At 42.6% G+C, this 25,494-nt stretch overlaps 2 protein-coding genes and 2 long non-coding RNA genes across 9 annotated transcripts in view; 3 read left to right on the top strand and 1 right to left on the bottom strand.

The window, feature by feature from the left end:
• Positions 1-514: 514 nt before the first annotated feature.
• LOC144091706 (uncharacterized) overlaps positions 515-25,494 on the bottom strand; it is a 131,682-nt gene continuing 106,702 nt past the window's right edge. The window contains exons 1-4 of one of the 5 annotated variants that reach the window (XR_013305826.1): positions 4,536-5,056; positions 3,455-3,574; positions 2,414-2,925; positions 515-1,739 (exon numbers count right to left, since the gene is read on the bottom strand). This is a non-coding gene — a long non-coding RNA (uncharacterized LOC144091706). Of the gene's footprint in view, positions 1,740-1,998; positions 2,127-2,413; positions 3,134-3,454; positions 3,575-4,535; positions 5,057-25,494 lie in introns of those variants that run through there. The other 4 variants (XR_013305825.1, XR_013305827.1, XR_013305824.1 and 1 more) reach the window with 4 other exon arrangements.
• On the top strand, positions 4,074-9,329 carry LOC144091705 (inositol monophosphatase 1-like). The gene is made up of 9 exons (XM_077624278.1): positions 4,074-5,304; positions 5,417-5,510; positions 6,289-6,422; positions 6,569-6,673; positions 7,095-7,140; positions 7,247-7,355; positions 7,420-7,528; positions 7,615-7,766; positions 9,188-9,329. Exons 2-9 carry the CDS (start codon positions 5,448-5,450, stop codon positions 9,313-9,315), a joined length of 846 nt encoding a protein of 281 aa, XP_077480404.1. The 5' UTR covers positions 4,074-5,304; positions 5,417-5,447; the 3' UTR covers positions 9,316-9,329.
• On the top strand, positions 9,251-15,031 carry LOC144091704 (inositol monophosphatase 1-like). 2 transcript variants are annotated; one of them, XM_077624277.1, is made up of 9 exons: positions 9,251-9,389; positions 12,697-12,781; positions 12,862-13,001; positions 13,077-13,181; positions 13,250-13,295; positions 13,368-13,476; positions 13,565-13,673; positions 14,615-14,766; positions 14,853-15,031. In XM_077624277.1, exons 2-9 carry the CDS (start codon positions 12,719-12,721, stop codon positions 14,978-14,980), a joined length of 852 nt encoding a protein of 283 aa, XP_077480403.1. In that variant the 5' UTR covers positions 9,251-9,389; positions 12,697-12,718; the 3' UTR covers positions 14,981-15,031. The 2 variants fall into 2 exon arrangements, with proteins under 2 accessions (XP_077480403.1, XP_077480402.1); XM_077624276.1 differs by lacking the exon at positions 9,251-9,389 and adding an exon at positions 12,342-12,468.
• On the top strand, positions 16,865-20,598 carry LOC144091666 (uncharacterized). Its single transcript, XR_013305799.1, has 3 exons — positions 16,865-16,943; positions 17,581-17,646; positions 20,504-20,598. It is a non-coding gene; the product is annotated as an uncharacterized LOC144091666 (long non-coding RNA).

The following is a 25,494-nucleotide window of genomic DNA, read 5'->3' as shown; positions in this document are numbered from 1 at the left end:
AAAGCCGTGAATACCGAACGCTGATATTTAATGACGACACGGATATAGTAAATAGAAACTACTATTTTTTAAAAATGACTCACTTTGCTGACAAAGACAGCTCGTTATGGCGTCGACAAGTTGCTCCTTTTTGGCTGTTATGGCCCCATTCTTGATGTTTCCCAGCAATCCGTGTTCGTTGAGGAACTGAAACACACAATGGAATGAAACATTAAGAGGTGTAGGTAACGCAATGTAGCCAATTTGTTTGCAAACATTTGACTGTCTGCATCATCCACGTTGGGCCACATGACGCGATCGAAGCATGCTACTACCGTCGTAAAGCCCTCTTCAAATGACAACTGGGGCTTCGAAATCCCCAAATGACAACGTACCGTGTCCTGTGAGAACTTGATCAGGTCTTTCTTCGGTAAATGGTCACTTCTGAGCTGCCTGAAGTCTACTAGCGGACTGGCAGCTGGCTCATCCGCCATTTTGAAGGGTGGAGCCGACCTTTGAACTCTGACGTGGGGAATGCGTATCAAAAATAGACACATCAAAATACTACATTGTTTACATAATACTAACGTGTATTATGCGACACATATAAAAAAGCATCAATAATAACCTCATACAATTGAAATATTATTTAGGAATATAGCCACATTTTACTCACCAAAAATATTTTTTATTTGTTTTTTATTTGTACATAAAATCCATCCTCCTTTGTTTCCTTCTACCCTAATGCGGATAAAGCGGTTCAGAAAATGAGATGAAATGAGACTATACATTTACTTATTTTACATGATCATTTAAAAAAAAAGTCTTAGTATACATGGTCATTTTTTAAGCCTTACTATACATGGTCTTGTTTTTAAGAAAAACTCTTTACTATACATGATCATTTTTCATTTTCATACAGTTTTTTTTTTAAAGAAAAAAGCTTTACACGGTCAGTTTTTTAAAGAAAAAATCCTTACTATACATGATCATTTTTCATTTTCATACAGTTTTTTTTTAAGAAAAAAGCTTTACACGGTCAGTTTTTTTAAGAAAAAAGCCTTACTATACATGGTCATTTTTAAAGCCTCACTATACATGGTCTTTAAAAAAATGCCTTACAATTCATGGTCATTAAAAAAAAAAAGAATCCTTACTATACCTGTTGATTTTTTTTAAAAATCACGTCGCCCAATTTCAAATAGCAACAGTTTTACTAGCTCATCATCGGCCCAGCATCTCATATCTCCCCGATGGCTAGAGATAGAAACAAATTGAGTAACAAGCCACTAATTGAAAGAAATTCCAGTGAAATAAATCACAGCATATCATTGTAAGTCCTTAATAGAATGCTTTGGGACGATTTCACGATCACTAACTTGTTGCTTTTTTACCTGCTGTCAACTTTATTTTTTGTTTTGAACAACAACTCAATAAATACCTAAACTCTATTTTTATTATCATCAATTTGTTGCAATGCTGTCAAAACCAAGCACAACAGTAAAGAAAACCTCTTTTGGGCACAATTACAACAAGTGTAAATGTTAGTCACTCTTGTTTATCCACGTCCGGTCAGAATCAAACAGTTCCAAAATAACTGCAGTGTCTTAAAAAGCCTTACTATACCATGTCGTTTTTTTAAGAAAAAAGCCTTACTATACTATGTCGTTTTTTAAGAAGAAAAAAGCCTTACTATACTATGTCGTTTTTTAAGAAAAAAAAGCCTTACTATACTATGTCGTTTTTTAAGAAAAAAAGGCCTTACTATACTATGTCGTTTTTTTAAGAATAAAAAGGCCTTACTATACTATGTCGTTTTTTAAGAAAAAAAAGCCTTACTATACTATGTCGTTTGAGAAAAAAAGCCTTACTATACTATGTTGTTTTTTAAGAAAAAAAGCCTTACTATACTATGTCGTTTTTTAAGAAAAAAAGCCTTACTATACTATGTCGTTTTTTAAGAAAAAAAGCCTTACTATACTGTCGTTTTTTAAGAAAAAAAGCCTTACTATAATACCATGTCGTTTTTTAAGAAAAAAGCCTTACTATACTATGTCGTTTTTTAAGAAAAAAGCATTAGTATACCATGTCGTTTTTTAAGAAAAAAGCCTTACTATACTATGTTGTTTTTTTAAGAAAAAAAAGGCCTTACTATACTATGTCGTTTTTTAAGAAGAAAAAAGCCTTACTATGTCGTTTTTTAAGAAAAAAAGGCCTTACTATACTATGTCGTTTAAGAAAAAAAGCCTTACTATACTATGTCGTTTTTTAAGAAAAAAAAGGCCTTACTATACTATGTCGTTTTTTAAGAAAAAAAGGCCTTACTATACTTTGTCGTTTTTTTTAAGAAAAAAAAGGCCTTACTATACTATGTCGTTTTTTAAGAAAAAAAGGCCTTACTATACTTTGTCGTTTTTTTTAAGAAAAAAAAGGCCTTACTATACTATGTCGTTTTTTAAGAAAAAAAAAGCCTTACTATACTATGTCGTTTGAGAAAAAAAGCCTTACTATACTATGTTGCTTTTTAAGAAAAAAAGCCTTACTATACTATGTTGTTTTTTAAGAAAAAAAGCCTTACTATACTATGTCGTTTTTTAAGAAAAAAAGCCTTACTATACTATGTCGTTTTTTAAGAAAAAAGCCTTACTATACTATGTCGTTTTTTAAGAAAAAAAGGCCTTACTATACTATGTCGTTTTTTAAGCAGAGCTCGGAACATTGTTGGGGACCCGGACCACCCTGGTCACGACCTGTTCCAGCTGCTTCCCTCTGGCAGGCGCTACCGGTCTCACAAGGCACGGACAAAGAGGCTTAAGGACAGCTTCTTCCCCACAGCCATCAGGACTCTAAACTGCAGCAGCACGACACACAATCCCCTCGGTGTAACAACTTCGGGGTGAGGATAGATGAAGGACGTTGGGCGGCGATCTGCCTCCTGCTGGCTGACTAGGTAAGTAAGGAAGACAGTGGGAGGTAAGTGATCCATTTTATTCTTTGTTGGCATCGGTGAGGCAATCCTTCGCAGTCGCCGGGAGCTGGTTGCGCTCGGGAGGTGATGCGATGTATACATCACGGCAGAATGCCAGCAAGTCTGAACTCTTGCCTGAGAAAAGTGCACTTCGTGGAGAAGCACCTTCAATTTCGTCATACGCAGCTGGGTATGATGACAATTAGGTTTTTGTCTAGTCAATGATGACGACAAGCCTAAGTCTGATTTTATTTATTTATTTTATTTATTTTTTATTTAAGAAGAAAAAAGCCTTACTATACTATGTCGTTTTTTAAGGAAAAAAAGCCTTACTATACTATGTCGTTTTTTAAGAAAAAAGCCTTACTATACTATGTCGTTTTTTAAGAAAAAAAGGCCTTACTATACTATGTCGTTTTTTAAGAAAAAAAGCCTTACTATACTATGTCGTTTTTTAAGAAAAAAAGCCTTACTATACATGGTCATTTTTAAGGAAAAAAGACTTACTATACAGTGTGCGTGGTTGTCCGTCTCCTTGTACCCTAAGATGGTATGGCCACCGATTCAGGATGTCCGCCGCCTCTGGCCTGGAGACAGCTGGGATTGGCTCCAGCATCCCCCGCTACCCTAATGAGGATAAAGCGGTTCAGAAAATGAGATGAGATGAGGCTTACTATATATTGGTCATTAAAAAAGATAGCCTTTAATATAAATGGTCATTTTTTAATGAAAAAGCCTTACTATACTATGTCGTTTTTAAGAAAAAAAAGCCTCACTATACTATATCGTTTTTTAAGAAAAAAAGCTTTACTATACTATGTTGTTTTTTAAGAAAAAAAAAGGCTTACTATACTATATTGTTTTTTAAGAAAAAAAACCTTACTCTACTATGTCGTTTTTTAAAGAAAAAAAGCCTTACTATACTATGTCGTTTTTTAAAAGAAAAAAGCCTTACTATACTATGTCGTTTTTTTAAAGAAAAAAAGCCTTACTATATATGGTCATTTTTTTGTCCAACACTCCACTGGAGAGAAGTGTCAAAAAAATAAATAAAAAAATTAACATCATTAAGCAAAACGTTTAGCCCATTCGCACCGACAAATAAGTGTATTTTACAAACAAAATCATAGGAGTAAGAACATTAGCTTAACCCACGCTCATTTAGCATCCACAATAAAGTACAGTTAGAAGCATTACGTGGACTCCCTGCTAGCATAGCGATTACCCACTCGCGGCCAGCGTTAGCCTCGTACTAATCGCTCATTAGCGTGATATTTCCACCAAAAAAGACAGTCGGAATCCCGTAACAATAACCACCACGTTAAGAACACCGTTCGGTTCTTATGAATACTTGCAGAATACATCATTTAGCAAAATAACATTAGAATTTAAGCTTTAAGTATTAACCTTAACCCTTGCTTGCTTAGCGGAGCTCAACATGGCGATCTTCAGCTCAAAATAAATGCACACTTGTTCGCCATATCAAGCAACTAACTCGTAAGACATCAAAATAAACGCACACTTGTTCATTATATCAAGCAACTAACTCGTAAGACATTAAAATAAATGTTTATAATCATTGTTTTACCTGACTGGCGTGCAATAGTTCTGAGATACAGTGTGCCTAGTCCCACCACCTGAAGTAATTTGAAGTTAATCAGCGTGTTGTTGTCTTCGTGCCCTGCGATTGGCTGGCAAGCCATAGTTGGCCGGGATAGGCGCCAGCATCCTTGCAATCCCTGCGAAGTAAAGCGCTACGGAAAATAATTGAATCAATCAATGATTTATTTTGAAAAATGGAATTACATTTGCACCATCAGATAGACCAGAGCTATTTTGTATAGCTACCAGAGGTGTATTCTTCCAAATCAATAAAACAGAATACAGCAGTTTCAATATATGATGCTACGTCTGAATTATGCGACGTAAATGAACAAATTCAGCGATAAAAAGTGATGCCTCAAGCAAAATGACTCGGTATGTTATCTACTTAATATTATATGACAGTTAAAAAGAATAGATGCATTTCTATGCTTCTTATTCAATCTAATAAAAGAAAAAGCGAAAAGTTAATACGCTTTAAGAAAAGTAAATACAATCGTCATCAAGCGTTGACATCGTTTTAGCCAATGCCAATGGAGAGTGAGTATCACGTGATGCAAAATGACCCATCAGAGCGCAGACTGGATTGAGCGGGAAGTGACATCGTTTGACAAAATGGCGGATCTCGCGGAGAAGTTCGACAACGCCGGTGTTTATTAAAAATGTGTCAACACACCTCAACGCGCATTTAGTTGACATTCCTGGCAGTACATTTAACGCCCGTGGGTATCTTGTTCGGAAGAGTAACCCGACAGGTTAGTCTGGTTTTGTGTGGAATGTCTCTACCCCGAGTGCTACTAGCTACATTGCTCTTAACTTTGCTCGCCCCCACATTTGTTCTTATGTTTCTATTTTTGTCTCTCGTAGAAAAGTTGGCGTTTTATTTCCTGTACGAGCCATGAGTGACCCTTGGCAAGAGTGCATGGAACACTGCGTGGAGGTTGCAAAGCAGGCTGGCAAGGTTAGTCTGCTCATTTGGAATACACAAATAGGAACTCCCGTTATTTAACATGAACACAAACAGAACGCCAAGAATGTTCCCAATTATCATTTTATTGTCTTGGGAGGGGTCAAATTCCTACAAACGTGTACTCTGGTTAAAATAAATGTATTTAAGGGTTTTCCAACACGACCCATCAATATTCTTTGAGTAACGGCGTCCGGAATATGAAAAAAAACGGCCCTCAGCATCCGTATCATCGATTGACACGGAAGTTTTGTAAACAGCATAACAGGATGCACGAAAAAGTCCCCAAGGCCCCTTCCTATAAATGAGCAGGAAGTCCACTATTTTAGTGTAGACTCCCAATTGTTTTCATCTCTCTCTCTCACACACACACGCCAATCTGCATGGAATTGGGTGGGACCGTCTGCTATTAATAAACAAAAACATTCAAGGATTATTGGCGTTTATTTCTTTCCGACCTCGTACTTACAAGACACGGAAATTAGAAATGGGATCTCGGGTCAGTTCTCAGTACATCGTTTATTTGCAAGAGAAAAGACAAAGACGTTCGTGTTCTGACTCCATTTAAAGGTCCCACTCGCGCAGTCCAAAGTGGGCGTTAGTTTTGAATATAAGTGGTTGTGTTTCGTTTAACTATTTGGACCCCTAGAGTGTAGTAGTGAGTAGACTGTGTTTCAAGAAGATAGTCCATCACATAGTTTTCTTCATATGCCTTAAGGGTAATGCTTAGCTATGATATACTTACATTTATTCTTGCGGTGGGTTCCCCCAGGTAATTCGTGAGGCCCTGGAAGGCGACATTGCCGTCATGCACAAAAGCTCGCAAGTGGACCTGGTGACTGAGACGGACCAGCGAGTTGAGAAGCTCATTATATCTTCCATCAGATCAAAGTTTCCTTCGCATAGGTAAGTCCTTGGTTGCCATTGACGCTTTGAGGCGAACCAGAGGTGCACTGAGGAACTTGAGCAAATGAGCACAACACCACTGGCAACATTTCAACTCGTTCTCGCTCAACTGCAATTATTTCTTCCGTCTCTGTGTGGTCTTTTAGCTTTATCGGCGAGGAGTCGGTGGCGGCGGGCGAGTCGAGCGTCCTCACCGATGACCCCACTTGGATCATTGACCCCATTGACGGCACTACCAACTTTGTGCACAGGTACGCTTCGCGTTCCCGTGGGTTTTTACTCTTATTTTTTGATTTCATTTACCCCGCTAGGCTAATGAGTTGACCTCCGAAGAGATTCCTTTTAAGGGAGTTCATCAAAGCCTTGATCGGCCACTCTTTTAATTGAATTGAATGCCTTTATTGTCATTCTGCAATGATATTTAAAGCTTCATCATAAGTGCATATGTAAATCTGTAGTCATAAAAAGATTGATATTCAATAAAAATGCAAGTGCAAGATATTTTTTTTTTCTCTCCAAATTTTAATATAAACTAGAAGGCACTTTGCGATTGCAGCTGACATTTTGCTGACCTCTGCGACCTTTTCCCTTTCCATCAGATGGCATACCAAGCAAAAGGTCAAAGGGTCAAATCGTGACTTGATATTGTAAAATTATTTTTGGTGTTTTTAGGTTTCCTTTTGTGGCTGTTTCCATTGGCTTCACAGTGAAAAAAGAGGTACGGCGCCTTGTTTTTGAGTCATTTTTAATAACAGCCGCATAATTGTGCAAATAACGAGCCCTCCTTCATCATTGTTTTTAATTGACACATAATCACTTCCCAGATTATATTCGGCGTGGTGTACAGTTGCATCGAGGACAAAATGTACACGGCACGGAAAGGCAAGGGCGCCTTTTGCAACGGTGTTCCCATTAAGGTTTCGGGACAGGAAGGTGAGGTTTTCTTTCGACCGGCAGGGAGCGCCAAAATTCTCAATGTCGATTCCGACGTCTCCAGATCTCGAGCGCTGCCTGGTGCTGACAGAGGTGGCCTTCAAAAATGAACCTCAGCATTTTGACACTCTCATGGCCAACCTTAGGCGCATCGTGTCCATCCCGGTGCATGGGTAAGGACCTCCTTTGGGGGGGTTTATTTTAGTCTTTTTCTTGTGCTCGCGCTCATCCTCCTAAGCATCTTTTGTCCAAATTTCAGCATCCGTTCACCCGGGAGCGCCGCCGTAAACATGTGCATGGTGGCCAGCGGCTCTGCCGACGCCTATTACCACATGGGGATCCACTGCTGGGATATGGCCGGAGGGGCGGTGCTGGTCACGGAAGCTGGAGGGGTGGTCCTGGATGTTTCAGGTGAGGCAAAATGGCGAGCGTCTCTCTCTCTCTCTCTCTCCAAGCCATCACTCGCTTCCAAATGAAATTGCGTGTTAGAACAAGATTGTGCAAAGTGAGAATCAGGAAGTGGCAAGGTGTCGAAAGTTTTGAGAAATACCCAATGCCGACTAACGTAATCCTGTCTCGTTGCGTGACATTGCAAAGCTGTGCGTTTGGAGAGGATGTACATGTTGGTTAACAATGGTTTTGGGGATTAGTCATGGATGGCATCTTAGTCACGCTCTGCGTATTTTGACACGAGATATTGCTTCCTTGTTGAATTTACTACTAAAATGTACACCCGCGGTCATATACTTTGAGACAAACATTCTTCTTCTTTGAAACAGTCTTGCCTAAATAAGGATTAAGAAAAGAAGATTTTACCCTCAAACATATTTTTCTTTTCCTATTCAAGTGTTTCCCCCTAGAGCAGGGGTGGGCTGGGTTAGGTGGGCAAATTATTCCAGAAGGGTCGCAGTGGTAGCGGGTTTTCGTTCCAACCTATATGACGAAACCTTTCCACCAATCCGCTATCTTAGAAGTGCAATCAGAGAATTGCAGTCAAGTGCTTCTGTTACAGCAGAAACCTCATTGGTTACACTGTTTACGTTGGATCGGTTGGAACAAAAACCTGCCAGCCACAATGGCCCCTGAGGACCGGTTTGCCCATCCCTGCCCTAGACCAAGATGATAAATATTTCTAAAATGATCGGAAAAAAATATTTCCTTGAGGGGGAGAAAAAAACCAGCCATGGTAGATAAAAAAAAGAATATTTTAGTATGTTTGTTTTTCCCTTTATTATTACCCGCCTCAATGAGGGTTTCCCTGGGGGCTTTCCAAGTTTTTTTTAATGAATGGTGAAACATTTGATTTCATCCTCACAATTTCCCATTGGCGTTTCCACTCAGCCACAACATTTGGTAACATCTGTATCAAATAGGTCTAAATATTCTACTACAAAATCAATAATCCATTATATCCAATAATAATTAGCATTAAATGAGCTGAGGAAACGCCTTCCTTAGAGGACAAAATACATGTGGAAATCCAAAATAAACATTTAAATCAAATTGAATATCATTTAAATATTTTTTATTTATTCTTTATTGAGTGCATAAACGTGACAAAGTAAATTCAAAGGCGCGGCCGGGCCTTGAATTGGACGCTAACGGCTAGTACTACGCAAACTACTTGTTACGGTATTCGCTAACATGAATTGCTAATGCTAACCGGTCATGGTCATCTGCAAAAGGTAGCATTGGCGTCTCGATAGATTTGCTGGTGATGAGCTCTATTTATTTTTTATGTTGCCAGCTTTTCTTATTATTATTTAGCTTAGCGGTCAGTCCCGTTCCACCCACACGTCTTCACGCCGTCCGTCTTTTCCTGTCTCGTCCAGGTGGGCCATTCGACCTGATGTCCCGCCGACTGATCGCAGCCGGCAGCCGCGCGGTGGCCGAACGCCTGGCCGGCTACGTCGCAAAGTTCCCCGTCGGCAGAGACGACGACGACGCAGATGGCTCGTAAAAAAAATAAAAGAATGTCACGCTCCTTCACCGAGATTTTGGCATCCAAAGCGAAATGTGGCGCCCGCGGAGTAGGTTAGTGCGCCATTCTTTCTTTGCATCGTTTCAATACTTCCAAATAACCAAGAACTGACAATGTCAGTTTGCTTAAAGTACGTTACGTCATTTTATGATTGGATTTTTCTTTCCCGTGCAATTTTTAAGTGTTCCCAGATGCCTTGCTAGAAGGTCTCTGGAATTCTTTTGTCTTAATGCTCAAAGGAATAAGAATGACATTCACTCAATATGAAGCAAATTGTTGCGATAAGGCCATGCTTTTCATTCTTGAACCACTTTTCTGAACTCCTTTCAACTCCGCCATTGACGGCATTACGTGTCAGGGCCATTAGTTTGCAAGTTTAAAAAAAATCTCTGATAAAAACGGGTATTTCAACCTCTTATTCACTTGTGCAGTACATATTACCATACATTTAGCCTGTAGATATTTGAAACTCAAAATGAAAAATTACTAACCTAGAAAGGTTTTCCCAGTTTTTGGCCAATAATTTAATTTGGGCGCACTCCCCTCGTCTGAACGATTTTTACTAGGGGAATAAAAGACAGCATGCCTGCTCAATAATGTAATTCAATTGTCTAGCAGAGGTGTTGGAACATAAAAAAGTCAATAATTTTGACTGCTTGTAAATTTGCTCACGCTGAAATGCTTTTACAGTGAGTTAAAAAAGCACGTTTGAATAAGTAACAAAAACCACGAGAGGCTTATTTCCAAGCGCGGCTGCCGTAGATAATTGCCATCCTCCGATCTTGTGTAGCGCTGCAGTTTATTTAACTCCAGATAAAGCAAACCACAGCTGTTGTTGTGTAACGTGTACGAGTTTGAAATAAATACCTGCTTGGCCGATGCTGTGTGCTCTCCTTGTCTGGCATCAGGAGACCAAAAAACAAACACACCTTCGAAAAAAAGCCAAAAAGCCCTTAGGCCTTGCACCTTTTAACCTCACATTCAAATGCGACATATGATCAAACAACATCAATTTGTGAGCTAACAACTGAAAAACTTACCCGACCCGTCTTGTCATCGAATCCTCCCTAAGGGCAACGTGAATGCCATTGACGCTATACATAGACTTGCATAACAACGGGAACTTGAATCATGAATTTGGGTGCCCAGAAAGGGGCGGGGCCCGGTGTCGCTTTCTCGTACGCTAGCGTGTCGTCGCCTGTTTAGCTTGGATGGACGCGCTCTCCTCGCAAGGTTCCGGTAACACTTTAGTTTAGCCTCGGAACAGATAAAAGGCGCCTAAAAATGCTAGCATGCCAAACAACTTTAGTGCGGCCTAATAAACTCGATGATTGATGTGATTTCAAAAAGAAAAGAGACAAGCATTTTTATTGTATCTTCCTGTCCTTTTTTGTTGTGTGTCAGGAAGCGTCCACTATTGTCTGCCTTCCCCTCTCCATGCCAACATGTTGTCCTTTGCCAAACCAGATATCGTTAAATTGCGGGAATTTGGCCTCTCGCCCGCCGTTCACCTTGAATAAACTGAGCGCAAGATTGAGGAAGCGACTCTCATAGCAACAAACAAACAAAAAATGAGCCAACATTTTGAACGTAGCTTGATTTTGGTTCAAATCTATTTGCAAAATGTAGACAATCCACCAAATGATGGAACACTTCCATTTCAAATGTTGCATTTCCTGCGGGATATTTAGCCCAATTTGATATAAACCTTTGCGCTTCAACACCCTTATCAGTCGATTTTTTTTTAGCCAATGTGAAGTATCCGGAGAAAAGAAACTTCCCGCAGAGATGATTCCAGTTAAAATCACGTAGCGTTGCCAGACTGCAAACAAAATTGCTTGTTAGCTTACTTGTAGGCTTTAAAAAAAGCAATGCGGTCATTCGGGTGTGACCTAGCGTGATAATAGATCGGCCTTTTGTGTACGTTATGCTCGTCTTTGATTCCCACGCCGAGCCGCCTTGTGAAAGTTGCTGCTAGCATGCCAGAGCGCAGGGGAATGCCATTTTATACCTGGAAGTTTAACAACGCTACGCTAATTGTAATCCTAACAAGGCAGAAACAATAGTTTGTTTGTTTGTTTATAATTATGGGTTTCCTCGATCCAAGTCACTGCCAGGATCTATTTTTACGTTTCTGCTCTCATTTAGCTAAGCGTTGTTAGCATTCACTGCTACGCTCCTACTTTGTTAAAGGCAGTGCTCCGGCACCCCGAGAGGCCAGACCGAAGAAATGAGGCGTGGATGTTAAACAATCGTTGCGGGTTGGAGTATTCTGACATAGTCAACACACGTGACTTATTTTTTACGTGCCCCCCACAATAACGTGGCGGGCCAAATCTGGCCCCCGGGCCACAAGTTTAACACCACAAAAAAAAACATTAAAAAAAGACAAAATTCCTGTGCTTCCACTATTTTTTAGGCGATATAATTCAAAACGCAATATTCAAAATATATTAAATAGTGTTTTTGATATAAATATTCAAAAAGTACTTTTACTGTTTTCCCAGTTTTTTTTTTCTTTTTTATGAAAAAAAAAATACTAATCATTATGAAAATACTATATTTCCCCGTAATGCTCATTCAACTCATTGGCGGCCATTGACTGTGCTAGGCGTCAAACCCACCGAGCTTTGTACGGCCTCCATTACAACTGGGAATCCTGGGATTTCGCCGTCCCAGTTCGCCAATTCTTCGTAACGGAAAGACAGATGCGAATGTTTTCCCCAGTTTTTCCCCATCCCATTACAATCCCCCAGCCGTCTCGCCCGGAAAAGTGCTCCCCCCGAAACACCCAGTGCATTTGGAGCTAATTTCCCATTTCACTCTCACTGCCGCGCTTTCAAAGTGACCAGATTTGCCTCTCGACGACTTACCCAACGTGCCGAAACGCGCACTTGACCCCGTGATGCAGTGGAAAATTTTCCACTGGCTTTCATTTAAATGTGACATCATGTTCTTGCATGTCATCCTGAAGAGCTGGCGTCTTTTTTTATGTTTTTTTAAGCGAGGCGGTGCTAGTACTTTTCCTAGTTTGACAGCTCGCCAGCAGAAGCACCCGCCCTCCTTTCTTTTGGGCATTTTAACATAGCTTTTGCAAAAGACGCGGCCCCACAAGTCTTTCCACTCATCAAGGTAAGAGAGAAGAGCGCTGCCGATGTGATCTGGCTTTTTTTGTTTTTTTTAAAAAGAATTCAGTAGTGCTGGCTGCGACAGGAAGCCAACTTGCCCCAGGATGTTAGAACTTGCACACAAGGCTTTCTTTTGTGACACATTCTCATCCGGGCGGCAAGAACACAGCAAATGGAATTTAAAAAAAAAAACCCTCTGCTTCAAACATGTTTTCTTTTTGTGTGCACACAGGTAACCAAAAGAGCGAGCGACGATGGCAGATCCGTGGCAGAGGGCGTACGATTTTGCCGTGGTAGTGGCCAGGAAAGCCGGCGCGGTGAGTCACCTGCCCAAAAAAAATCGGCGATCGCCGGTCTGACGCCGTGGTGTTTTATTGTTATTTTTTTCCGCTTTTAGGAAATCAGGAAAGCCGGCGAAAGCGAGATCAGGGTGTCGACAAAAAGCTCCACCGTGGATTTGGTCACCAAGACGGACGAAAGGGTGGAGAAGATTATCATCAACTCCCTGAAAGAAGAGTTTGGCGCGGACACGTACAGGTGCGCCGCTTTTTGGCCGGCCGACCAACCGGGAGGCGTGGCATTCATCCCTTTTGACTTTTTGACCTTTGACAGCTTCATCGGCGAGGAATCGGTGGCTAACGGAAAGCCATGCATCTTGACGGACAAACCCACGTGGATCATCGACCCCGTGGACGGCACCACCAACTTTGTGCACGGGTAGGATGTTTTGGAAAACCTCCTTTGTGCTCCTTTGGGACGCCGCCCCAACTTTTTCTGGTCCCCAGGTTCCCTTTCGTGGCCGTGTCCATCGCTTTCGCCGTTAAAAAAGAGGTAAGTCAGCCCGTTCGTCGTTTACCGTACCTATACGGCTGACGTTTTTTTTTCTTTTTGTGGCGCTCGCAGTTGGAGTTTGGCGTGATTTACAGTTGCTTGGAGGACAAAATGTACAAAGCCAGAAGAGGGAAAGGAGCTTTCTGCGACGAAGAGAAAATCCAGGTGTCGGACGTGGAAGGTTAGGGCCGAGACCCGGCGACGGCGATGGCGGTGGCGTGCTCGCCACGGCTTCGCTTGCTTGAGCGTCCTGTCGCCTGTCTCGATAGATATTCACAAGTCCATCATCATCTCCGAACACGGGACGGACAGGTCGCCGGAAAAGGTGACCAAGATCTTCTCCACCATGCAAAAGATTCTCCGCATCCCAGTGCATGGGTGAGTATTTGCTCAATGGCGCCCTCGCACGGCGAGGTGCTGCCATTACACTAGTAAGCTTCTCGAAACAGAAGAAAATGAATGAAATATATGAGTTAGTTCTTTATGGCTCATTTTGCTGCCCTTGGTGCTTTTGACATCATTTTGTTGCCTTTCAAGTTGAATGATTGGAGTCCTTTTTTTAATTGGGAACTCTTTAATGGGGTTGTATTATAGAGCAAGGATTTTATTTTAGTGTCAGAAAACCCTTGTGCTTTTGCCACCTCTTAAATATCAATATCTAATTTGACATGGTCAATTGAGGGGTTTAACTTTAATTTCATTTTTAGCTAATTAGTTTCAACCTCAATCTTTAACACTTATTCTTTAGAGTGCATTGATTTGAGTGAATCCGTTTTTGTTGCAAAAATATTTTTTTCCGTTTATCGCTACGTATTCCTACGTATTGAAAAAACAAACATTTTTTAAATGATTATATTATTGGGAGAGATCAACGTATTCTTAAATCCCACCCCCGCAACCCCCCAAAAATACTAATTCTTAAAAGTGCATTCGTTTGAATGAATCTGTTTTTAAAAAATATATTTTTTTATCCATTTATCGCTACGTATTGAAAAAAACTAACAACATTTTTAAATGATTATATTTTTGGAAGAGATCTACTATCCCCCCAACAATACCATTAATTTTAATTTTTTTCTTCTAAATAAACTATTATTATTATTGTCGTTCCGTCGACGCCAGCCCTCCCCATTCATTCCAAACGGATTGGGCACCTACAACTGCCAATGAGCGCTTTTTCCAAATCCATCGATCGGCGCCGCCGACCCTCCGACGTTCTAAAACGCGCGCCTTTCCCGGCGATCCGATCGGACGAACGTTTTGACAACGCGCCGCCATTTTTGCTCCGAATCTTGACCATCCCCGTCGTCCACCCGCAGCTTACGCGGCTCGGGCACGGCGGCCACCAACATGTGTCTGGTGGCGTGCGGGGCGGTGGAGGCCTTTTTCGAAATAGGCATCCACTGCTGGGACATCGCGGCGGGGGCGGTCATCGTGAGAGAAGCCGGCGGAATCCTGCTGGACGTGGACGGTGCGTACGCTCTTTCCATAGCTCTCTTTCCATGAAAGGCTCTCCAAAGTCCTCAAAAGCCAACTTGCCCATCTCCTTGAAATCAGGAGGACCTTTCGACCTGATGTCCCGAAGGATGGTGTCGGCAAACAATGACGTTATCGCTCAGCGGATCATTCGGGAAATCGAAATATTTCCCGTGGAAAGGGACGACGCGAACCCCGGCGGGAAGTGAGCGCCTTGTAACGCCCTCGTCTTTTCTCTCAATAAAAACTGCCAATGATCACCAGTAGCTTCTTAGTTTTTTTTCTCACTTTTTGGACACATTTGAGCAAACGAGAACAAAACAACAGTCCATAAAAATCGTTAAATTTTGTGATCAATGTTGTGATCACTCAAATCATGCTTTTTTAGTCTGCTTGTTGAGCCTCAGAATTTAAAAACTATTTCCATTCGCAGTTGTCTTTTTTTAACGATTGAAATGTCAAAGCATAAGAATATCTTTAGGAAAAAGAAATGCAAACAAATTTGATTATACTGTAATCCCTTAATTCCTTCCCGAGTTATTGCCAACGCTTTGGCTCCACCTATCGGTGGAGCTACAAATTGCAACTTAAATTTTTAAAATATCTTCCCACATCTCTTCCAAAATCTTGCAATTTCCCTTGTTTATTCTTTGCAGTAACATGACCTCTAATATACTTTGAAGTACAGAATGTGTGTGGTATTTATTAAACCTTAATCATTTCTGTTTGGCAATCCTCAGCATGACCGCTAGAGGTCAATAACGCACCAACAAAGCGCACCAAGAGTCATTCAAGCACTCCAAGTCCTAATTATTCCTTGTAACCTCCTTTTCTTCAATGTATTTTCCACTTGCGTCTTTTTTTCCCCTTTTCATCCAGTCGTCGCCGCCGCCGTTTCTGTTCGTAGCGATAAAACCGCGTAAAATTGCCCGCATTTTGCCGGCGGGAGTGGCAAGGCACCCGCGCGGTAAATGTCCCCTGAAAGGTCAGCGCGCCCGCGTGCGCGCCAGGTCAGCATTTAGCGCGGCGCCCTCATCATAAGCATTTAGCCGGCGTTCCGCCGCCGTCTGTTGCACGCCGCCGCTGGAATTTTGATAGGCGACTCCATGCAAATTGTCCTGGACTAATTCGTCGGAAGCGGCGCGTCGGCCTTTGGCTTCCTCGCGACGCCTCCTTGTTGATTTTCATTTCCCCGAGTCTTATTTGCTAACTGTATTAATATGCATATTGTTTCTGAAAATATGGAGGGTGGCCGTCAACGCCGCCAAGAGTGCAATGACGCGGCCTTGTTAGAAAGTATTTAACACCTTCAGGCGCTTTGGATGAATAGAGCTGAGGAAATGGTGCGAAAAAGAAAAATTGGCTGTCAAAACGTTTGCGCAGCACGCCAGAGGATTAGCGCCACTCAAGAAAAAAAAAAACAATAAAGCTGGCCGAGATTCAGACTTAAAAATCACATTTCTGACGTTATTCTCAATGTAATGTCATGGAATCCAATGCTAATGTAGTTCTTTTTGTGTGTTTCGGGGTAAGAGTAGCTTAACTTGGACTTAGTGTCGTGCTAGCCAATTTTGCACTTTTTCCAGTGTTGGGCTAAAAAGGAGAGAAATTGTAGAAGTGCTTCATTTGAGGTCATTTCAAACAGGAAAAAGGCTACCACACTTTAATTATTGATCATTGAGGCCCTCCAAAATCAATGTCATCCTCTGCAAACTAGGAAATAGCCAGTTAGCTAACACTTATGTTCATTTGAAAACTGTTGCTTCACTTTGTTTTCAGTTTTTCCATTTTTGATGGATGTCCTAGAATCCAAAATATGATCCTGTCAGTTCTTTCTATCTATGACTCAGAAATCGAGGATTTGGGAGATGGGGTTGCTTTGCGGACTGTAGCCTGGACAGCCCTTTCTTAAGTCATCGTCTTGGGGTTGTAAAATCGCACAGCGCCATCCTCTGAAAAACCATCCAAACCACTTTGGTGACACGAGATCCATTCCCCGCTTGAGCCCGGTTACGTAAACGAGCCGGCCCTGGCCCGCGTCCATATTGACCCGAGCCCAGCCTTCCCCGTCATTGTTGTTGTTGTTGTTTTGTCCGTCACGCCGATGCGCAATGTCGAAGACACCGTCCATCGTCGACGCCCGCGCTCCGTTGGCAGCCAATCGATACGCTCGTAAGTACAACGGGTAACGGCCGGGACTCGACGTCTTTTTTTGGGTCTATCAAAATCCGCTCGCCGTGTCCAATCAATGACGTTATTAACATGAAAGTCACACGCCGGCGTCGGGAGCCAATCAATGAGCATAATCCTAAGTAACAGCCCTCCGAGCCGTTCTTACATTTATGTTATCGGCGTTTTCCCTCGCTTCCTTTGACATATTAATTGCCGGTCTAAGTGCTCCGGCACCCCCCCACCCCCTGCCCCTACTCCCCGAACACTATTCAGAGCCGTCCCATCTGTCCGTCATTATCGATCCATTAAACACGCGCGTTAGCGTTAATTACACCTGACCGCCGTGTACTTTTGCGACGGGCCGTGGCGTCCTCGTCGTTCCGCCGCCGCCGTGAGACGCGATCGATGCGCCCGTGTGCGTGTTAGCAATTAGCAGTTAGCGGCTTTAACTAGCGGGCCCGTGGATTAAAGCGTCTACGTCTACGTCTGACCTTGAACTGACAGGCGGGAAGCCAATTTTTTTCTGTTTGACTATTTGTCCTTCAGACTATTTTTTTGTCTCAATTGAAATTCAAGAAGTGAATGATGTTCATCTCTTAAATATTCCTGTGCGTCTCTCTCTCTCTCTTTTCAATAGAAAAGGCTGCGGGGCTTCTTTGACGTTACGACGTTCAGAAAATCAAGAGTTCTTCCAAATGTTTGGGTGAGAGACAATATGCATTCATTCAGAGATTAGAAACCTGCCAGTATTTTTCTGTCTTTTTGCAGTAACTCTCACAAGGTGCTCTTGCTAGAATAATTTGGGTCATGAACATATTAACAACAAGAAATGTCCTAATCAGATGCCCGAACTGCCTCATCTGGCGACTCAATTTAAGACTTTTTCCCGGTTGTCTGAGCGACCATTCTTTCGTTTCTGACCCACAGTCTTGACCATAGTTGAGAGTAGATGTATGAAAAGTCTCCCTTGCAGCACCCATCTCTCACTCGAGAAAGAAATACTTTATCTCCGACCCTTAGAGCGCCCTCTAGCCATTTCTGACGGATAACCCTGCAATATTCCTCCATAATAAGGCCCAAACCGTCTAAGCTAACATGAATTTTCCACTTGCGTAAATTCTAGTGATAGGCAATCTTGAACAAAATCTCTGTAGCAAAGTGGCGGCCCGCGGGCCAAATCTGGTCCACCGCATCATTTTGTGTGGCCCGAGAAGGTAAATGATGAGTGCCAACTTTCTGTTTTATGATGAAATTCAAATGAAGATTGTAGATTATTTCCTGTGTTTCCTCATTTTAAATCAATAATTGCAAACAATTTGTACTAATTTGGATGTCCAAAAATGATCTATCGATTAGCACGATCGAGAAAGCTGTCAATTTATTAATCGATTAATTTTGGCAGCCTAGTTGGAAGGCATAACGGCCCTCCGGATGTAATCGAAACTACCACGTGGCCCGTGACAAAAAATGAGTTTGACACCCCTGCTCTATAGTGTAAAATCAAAACAGATGCTACCTAGTGGCTGACAGTGTAATTACACCCTAGAATAAGCGAGAAATATTCTGCTATTAAAGCCTGTCTTGTTGGTAAGAGCCAAAAATAGGAGAATTGAGTCACGCTAAAAACGGAGCTGGACTCCAAACACACCCGCGTGGCAACCGTCTTTGCGGCGTAGCCAACGGCAGCTAACGGCGGCGGCTAACCCCGACTCTCCTTCGGCTAACCCCCCGCATTTTGAATAATGCAGCGCGGCATAAACATTAGCATACGTGGCGGGTACTTGGGAGCCACCGGGGCGCCATGATTCACTCCGACCCCCTCCTCTTAGCGCCGCTCCCCCCTGTTGTTTGCCGCTCGCTTGACACAGGATGGATATTAAGCCTGTTTGAGTTCCTCATGAATCTTTACGGCAGCTGCGCCGTAGAAAATGAAAAGCAGGGCGCGGAATTGCGCCGCAGACATCAATATGGCGGGGGGCGGGCTTTTCGTCTAGCGGCAGGCACCTGACAACGCTCTAAATCCCGACGAGAGGTGCGCGCATTGAACGAGTGCCAGTTAGCCGCCGCGCTAAAGCAGTCAAGCGGGGCCTTCTGGCCGAGCCCGTAATGGATCGGCGCTCCGCGGGGCCGTCCGGCCGGCGGAGTCCGTCTCCGGCTCTCCGCCGGCTCTCCGCTTGAAGGATGATTAGCACCTGGCGCGGGAATCCAAACAAGCGCGCTGTTTTATCGGGCGAGAAAGGGGAAAAAACAAAAGTCGGGATTGCTTTCGAGTGCGCTCGGTCCATTTCAGGAGTGGAGACGGAACTAATGAGGGTGTCCACCGAAATTCGGGTTACGCTGCCTCTCCGGAATGGATAGAGTTCGTAACCTGAGGGCTCACTGTACTTTAAAAAAAATGTATTTTAGGCCAATTGAATTCAGGTTCTGAACTAACTAACCAACCATATGTATACATGTGCATCTATGTGTATGTATGTACATGTATACATATGTATGTATGTATGTATGTATGTATGTATGTATGTATGTATGTATATATATGTATATGTCTAAGGCCGTGTCAAAGTGGCGGCCCGGGGGCCAAATCTGGCCCGCCGCATCATTTTGTGTGGCCCGGGAAAGTCAATCATGAGTGCCGACTTTCTGTTTTAGGATCAAATTAAAATGAAGAGTATAGATGTATATTAAATGTCCTGATTTTTTTCCCCCTTTTAAATCAATAATTGTAAATTTTTAATCATTTTTTTCTGTGTTTTTAGTTCAAAAATCATGTTGTAAAATCTAAAAATCTATCAAAAAAGCTAAAATAAACATTGTTTTAGATCTATAAACAAACTGAATATTCAGGGCTTTTAATCCAGTTCTTTTAATCAATTTATATTTAAAAAAAATCTAAATATTCTATCTAAAATGGTCCGGTCCACATGAAATCGAGTTGACGTTAACGTGGCCCGCCAACCAACCCGAGTCTGGCAGCACTTTCATGCCCGGCCACCCTCCCACTTGAAATAGATTGGACTTCCACGAGTGATGAACGAGTCAACTTAGCCTCCATTTTTCCAGCAAAATTATTTTTTTGCATTCTTAAGGATTTTTGTGGCCCAGGATCTTTTGCAATCTTAAATCGGCGCCACCAATTGGGCATTTGTGTGCGGTGCGCTTGAAAGAAATGCCAAATGCGCAACAGCAGCCGGCGGTGACTCCCCGAGGACGGCGAGCTAGCACGGCACGCCATCCGTGCCAAGCCATCACGCCGTTGTCATTTTCTGCGCTTTTATGCTCTCTTTGTTCTGTATACCTTGTTTCACTGCTGTGATGATAAATATTTTCTTTCCTTTTATTATTTTGGCTTTTTAAGCTTTTCCTTTGGATTTCTCATGGATTTCACCTGTTGTGGAAGAATTTATTTCCTATTCCCATATAATGACACGATCGGATCGGCGATATATATCCATGTCTTGCTGTGTGACTTTTAAGGTTTTCAGCTCATGTCTTGCTATTAAAAAAAACTGCATTTTTTCAATTTTCACATCTGATAACTCCATTTTTTTCGCTTCCAGGGGGGAACAATTCAACATTTTACTACGGCACTCGCCAAAAATCCACCAGCAATCCGGTAAGTCCATTTCCAATTTTATCCTCTCGTAGTTTTCCGCCATTTTTTAAAATTAAACCTTTCCCCCCTGTTGCTACTGCTAAAGTTAATATTTTGATTATTTTCCGGTGAAAAGTGAAAAAACAATTCTGTCCTCTTGTAGTTTTATAAAATCTCACTCGCTGTTGCTACCGCTAAAGTTGATATTTTGATTATTTTCCATGAATACGGTAAGTGCAAAACCAATTTTGTCCTCGTAGTTTTCCGCCATTATTTGATAAAACGTTTCCCACTGTTGCTACTGCTAAAGTGGATATTTTGTTGATTTTCCTGTAAATACGGTAAGTGCCTTTGCCTTTGCTTTTCTGACAACGTAATTTGCGAACCACTGTTTTCCACCATTGCGGCCTTGATTATTTTCCCGTGAATGAAAAAGTTATCCGCTGGTCGTAGGCGTGTGTCTAGCGAGGTCCTGCCCCAGATTAGGTCGCGGCGTCCTTGTTGGAGGTCTTTTGCCTTTTGCCGATACGCACTTTTATTCGTCTTCCCGTTCTGTCGACACAATTAGCTAAATGAGTACGAGTACGAGTCCGCGTGGGCGCAATCCTTGCACCGTAATCCCGGCGTGGAACGCTCCGGTCCGAGGAGGCGAGGTCACCGGCGGCGACCGCCGACCTCGCCGACTAAAACGCCGTTGCTTAGTGACGCCGCGTTTTTTTTAATTAACGGGCGCGATCCCCCGCGTTAACCTCGCTTTCCATTAAACCCGATGAGCCGTCTGGAACTATTGTCCAAATTTAAACGAACACGACGGGGAGCCTGATGGAAGCTCGGCGGGAGGCGGCGTCACACGCGGCCGACCGGCGAGGGTCTGACGTCGCCACCGCTCGTTATTTGAGCGCGTTTTCTTCCGCCATTCTTCGCTATCTCCTCCTCGCCGAAAGCCGCAACGCCCCCCTCGGGGTTTAAGCTCCTTTTTGGCGATTAGGAGGAGATCTAATTGGCCTCGGGGCCACCGTGCGTCGTGTTTACGGGCCACCCGCTGGGATGTCGACCAATCCGGGGGATAGATCCGCCCTCCCGGAGTCTGGGGGGGGGGGATAAAAAGCGTGCTTCGAGAAAGCAAAGCGAATAATGTGGAGATGAATGACGCATGTGGCAAAGAAGGAGTCTTAACTTGTAACTTTCAGCTTTAAGCTAGTGGAGACGGTACACGGTCGATTGGTCGCCGATCTTTTGGTCGCCCGGAAGGTTATTGATAATTACCATTTAAATTGTTGCTCAAATTCCCTAAATACAAACTGCGAATGACTATTTAGTCATACTTAATGCCCTATTCATTATTAGGCTAAAGAAAAGCTCCAAACTTTTATTGTTTTTTGTTGGAGAACTTGTTAAGACCCTGCCTGACTGACATAGCTTCTTAAAGGGACAACGCATGTACATACAAACTCTTCTACACTCACACGTCGGCTCAGTGAAACTGATCAGGGCCATTGTTGGCTTTTATTGATGCGTAGACCTTGTTGTTTTACCTTGTTTTGTCGCCGGTCTTTTGGTCGCCCGTTGTCGCGGTCCGGGCGACCAAAAGACCAATCGACCGCACACGGTGGAGACCACGTTAGACTTTAGTCCTAACTCGGTTCAGACATCCCAAGTTGCAAAAACGTAGAAACAGTGGCAGCTTTTGTTAGCGTAGCCACCCATTGTTCATTTCCACCAAAACACACTCATTTTTTTTGCCATATAATATACCTTAAAATCCATTCCTTGGAAGCACCCTTCATCAAAACTCCCTCACTTTACTACTAAACCGTCAAGTAAACACAAACATTTCGTTAAAACGACTCAAACGGCTCACATTTTTCAAACTAGCGAGTCACAGCTCTATTCTACGAGAAATACCACATAACACGAGTACGACCCGAAACGGCAGGGCGACACTTAATAACTGAAATATTCCCGTCACACTCGACACAAAGTGGAGGAGGCGCGAAAAGGCGGCTCCGTCGCCCCCCTCCAGACTTGTCGCCTCCCAAAATCACTTTCAAATGAAGTCCAGCAGACATTTATTTGCCTGGCGTGGACGCTTGTTATTAAAATGGCTACATCCGTCCTTTTCTGTTCGTTTGTTTGTTCATCGCGCCGGAGGTCGTTCTTACTTCTGAGTGCCCCAAACAACAACAACAACGCAGCATGCCCATTTTCATAATACTTTGGAGGAAGGCTTATTTTCAATAAAAGAATGACAACGGGGCGCGCGCGTAGCATCTAGAAATCCCTTTTCAGCGGCTAGCTACCAACAATCGACCAATCAAGCAATTTGACTCACAGAGAAATTATGAGTTGCGATAAACAAGTCCCCAAAAAGCATTATTGTTTCCCCTTGCTTGACCTGTATTGTCTTTCGCATTCATAAAGACAATAGCCATGCTAGCTCGCTAGCTAACGTACAAAGAAAAGCACAATAGTTGGGGAAATGTATTTAATTCTGTCCACACAAAAGAAAATTATTAGTTGTTTATCACAAAGGGCTATTTTGACAAGTCCCCAAAAAGAAAATGATTGTTTCCCATTGCTTGACCTGTATTGTCTTTTGTATTCATAGACAGTAGCTAGCTAGCTAGCTAGCGAGCTAACATACAAAGAAAATGACAATACTTGGGGAAATGCATGCATTTTTTTCTCTTCACATTTTGGAAGAAAATAATGTAATTAGTATTTGAAGCAAGCCGGCTGTCTACTTGGTGCTTATTTTTACCGTTCTTGCTTTGTTTGCGTGACAAGGGAATCTACTTTTTGCCCGCTAATACCCAATTAGGGAGATGATTATTGATCGAGGTGGCGCTAATCTCCATTTTCGCCCGATGACTCGATCGATAGGTGAGCGTAGTAATGAGCAACCCGGCGGCCGGGCGCAAACGAGGCCGACGAGATTTGGACCGGATACATATTTTAATTTTAATGTTTATTCCATCTTAAATAAGTAAGTCAGGGGAGGGAAGCGGCTGATTGTGTTGCTCTCGTCTGCTGGCAAATAATGAGATTTGACAGAGTGAAGTCAGCCTCCTCGCGTCGCCGTCTTGTAAAACAAGAGCTAGAAACACTCCGAATATGAAGGGGCAAAAGAAAGACTGTCATTTTTTAGCTGCCAGTTTTCTGACTTGGCTTCATTTGCTTCTTTCTTGGCCTTTTCCCCTGGAAAACATCACCAAACTTGACTTGTGCACCTCGCAAAACAAGCGTGATGTGTGGTAATGATGTGTTTTTTTTTAATTGAAGCTACACCGAGGGATAAACGTTGAGGTAGTACGGCTCCTGTGCAGAGGCAGGCAAACTTTATTTTTTTTTTTGGGTAATTGATTGTCTATTTTTAAACCAACAGATGGACCAGTGCGAACAAAAGTGGACTGCGGTCACACCACCAGTCAATTTACTTGCAAACTCGTGGTTTAATTTATTGTGTTAAAAATGTGTTCAATTGGGTTCAGGTCACTGGATTCGTGGTAAAAAAATCAAACTTTTTATGTCACGACAAGGTCCTTCTACAAGTATATATATTTGGAGAAGGTCGTGGAAGTCATGTACTACTAAAAAGTATGAACCAATCGTACTCCTTTCCGAAATATTGTCCGATCTTTGACGTCAGGAGCAAAAAAATAAAAATAATAATAATAATCTATAAATATATATATTTGGATAAGGTCTTCAGAGTAATGTACTACTAAAAAGTATGAACGAAACTTACTCCTTTCCGAAATATCGTCTGATCTTTGACATCAGGTGCAAAAAAAACCCCTAAAAAATAAAATTATAATAATAATCTATAAATATATATATTTGGATAAGGTCTTCGGAGTAATGTACTACTAAAGTATGACCCAATCATATTCCTTTCCGAAACATCGTCCGATCTTTGACATCAGGTGCAACCCCCCCCCCCAAGAATAAAATAATAATAATAATAATCTATAAATATATATATTTGGATAAAGGCTTGGAAGTAATGTACTACTAAAAAGTATGAACCAATCGTACTCCTTTCCGAAACATCGTCTACTAAAAAGTATGAACGAAACGTACTCCTTTCCGAAATATCGTCCGATCCTTGACGTCAGGTGCAAAAAATAAATAAATAAATAATAATAATAATATTGTCTCCAGTCATGTCTCCCAACTGGGTTAGTTGGGAAAGTTTTGCGTCCGCGTCGTCGTACCTGGGTTTCGGTCGTCAAAGTTTACCCGTCTCATTTGCAAAGCTGGGTTAAGCTGATGTAAAAGAGATGCATTTCAAGTACGCGGGAAAACAAACATTTCCGCCGGCGCCCCTCCCCCCCCGACAGGCGTCTGACAGCGATTTAAATGCGGAGTGTCATTAAGGCGCAGGAGCGTGCGCGACACCTGCTTTAATCACGGCAAACAAAGGCGCCGCTAGTGGCCGAGTCGGCGCTCCGGCGCCCCGGCTCTGTGATATTCAAATGACGGGGCGGCGCAAGCGCCACATCAAAGAATAGGCAGCCCCGCGCCGACTTGCCTCGCCTTCCCTTCCGTTGCGCCGAGGGCCCGGCCCCCCCTGCCTCCCGCCCCCCCGCCGCCGCCGCTAATCACCGTCAATTTCCCCTTGATTAAAGCGGGAGGAAATTGGAAACTCGTATGGAGTTTGAACCCAGGAGCCGCGTCCTCTTGATTTAACTTTGAAAAGCTTTTTATGCGTGCAATTGTACCACCAGCGTCCGTGTCTTTGCGGGAAAAGCATTGTGACAAAGCCTTCTTGTAATGACCCGCTCGCTCTTGCGTGTCATTTTGCTGGATTTTCTGGGGTGGGGGCTGGCTGGCATCCCATTGGTCTTGCTTGCTGTCCAAATCCATAAGCACTCTTATTTGTTTTCCCTTTTCCGTATTTCCTTCCCATCCTCCCTCTTGTTTCAACTTTTGCACATTGTTTCCATAATCCTA

Source organism: Stigmatopora argus, chromosome 17 (genome assembly GCF_051989625.1).
Source record: "Stigmatopora argus isolate UIUO_Sarg chromosome 17, RoL_Sarg_1.0, whole genome shotgun sequence".
Classification (NCBI taxonomy): Eukaryota; Metazoa; Chordata; class Actinopteri; order Syngnathiformes; family Syngnathidae; genus Stigmatopora; species Stigmatopora argus.
This window is presented reverse-complemented; position numbering and strand designations above follow the sequence as displayed.

Coding starts and splice junctions, on each gene's coding strand:
- LOC144091704 (XM_077624277.1), top strand. CDS start 12,719: ATGGCAGATCCGTGGCAGAGGGCGTACGATTTTGCCGTGGTAGTGGCC. Junction 13,002..13,076: donor TTTGGCGCGGACACGTACAG/GTGCGCCGCTTT, acceptor GACCTTTGACAG/CTTCATCGGCGAGGAATCGG. Junction 13,477..13,564: donor CCAGGTGTCGGACGTGGAAG/GTTAGGGCCGAG, acceptor CTGTCTCGATAG/ATATTCACAAGTCCATCATC.
- LOC144091705 (XM_077624278.1), top strand. CDS start 5,448: ATGAGTGACCCTTGGCAAGAGTGCATGGAACACTGCGTGGAGGTTGCA. Junction 6,674..7,094: donor ACTACCAACTTTGTGCACAG/GTACGCTTCGCG, acceptor TGGTGTTTTTAG/GTTTCCTTTTGTGGCTGTTT. Junction 7,356..7,419: donor TAAGGTTTCGGGACAGGAAG/GTGAGGTTTTCT, acceptor CGACGTCTCCAG/ATCTCGAGCGCTGCCTGGTG.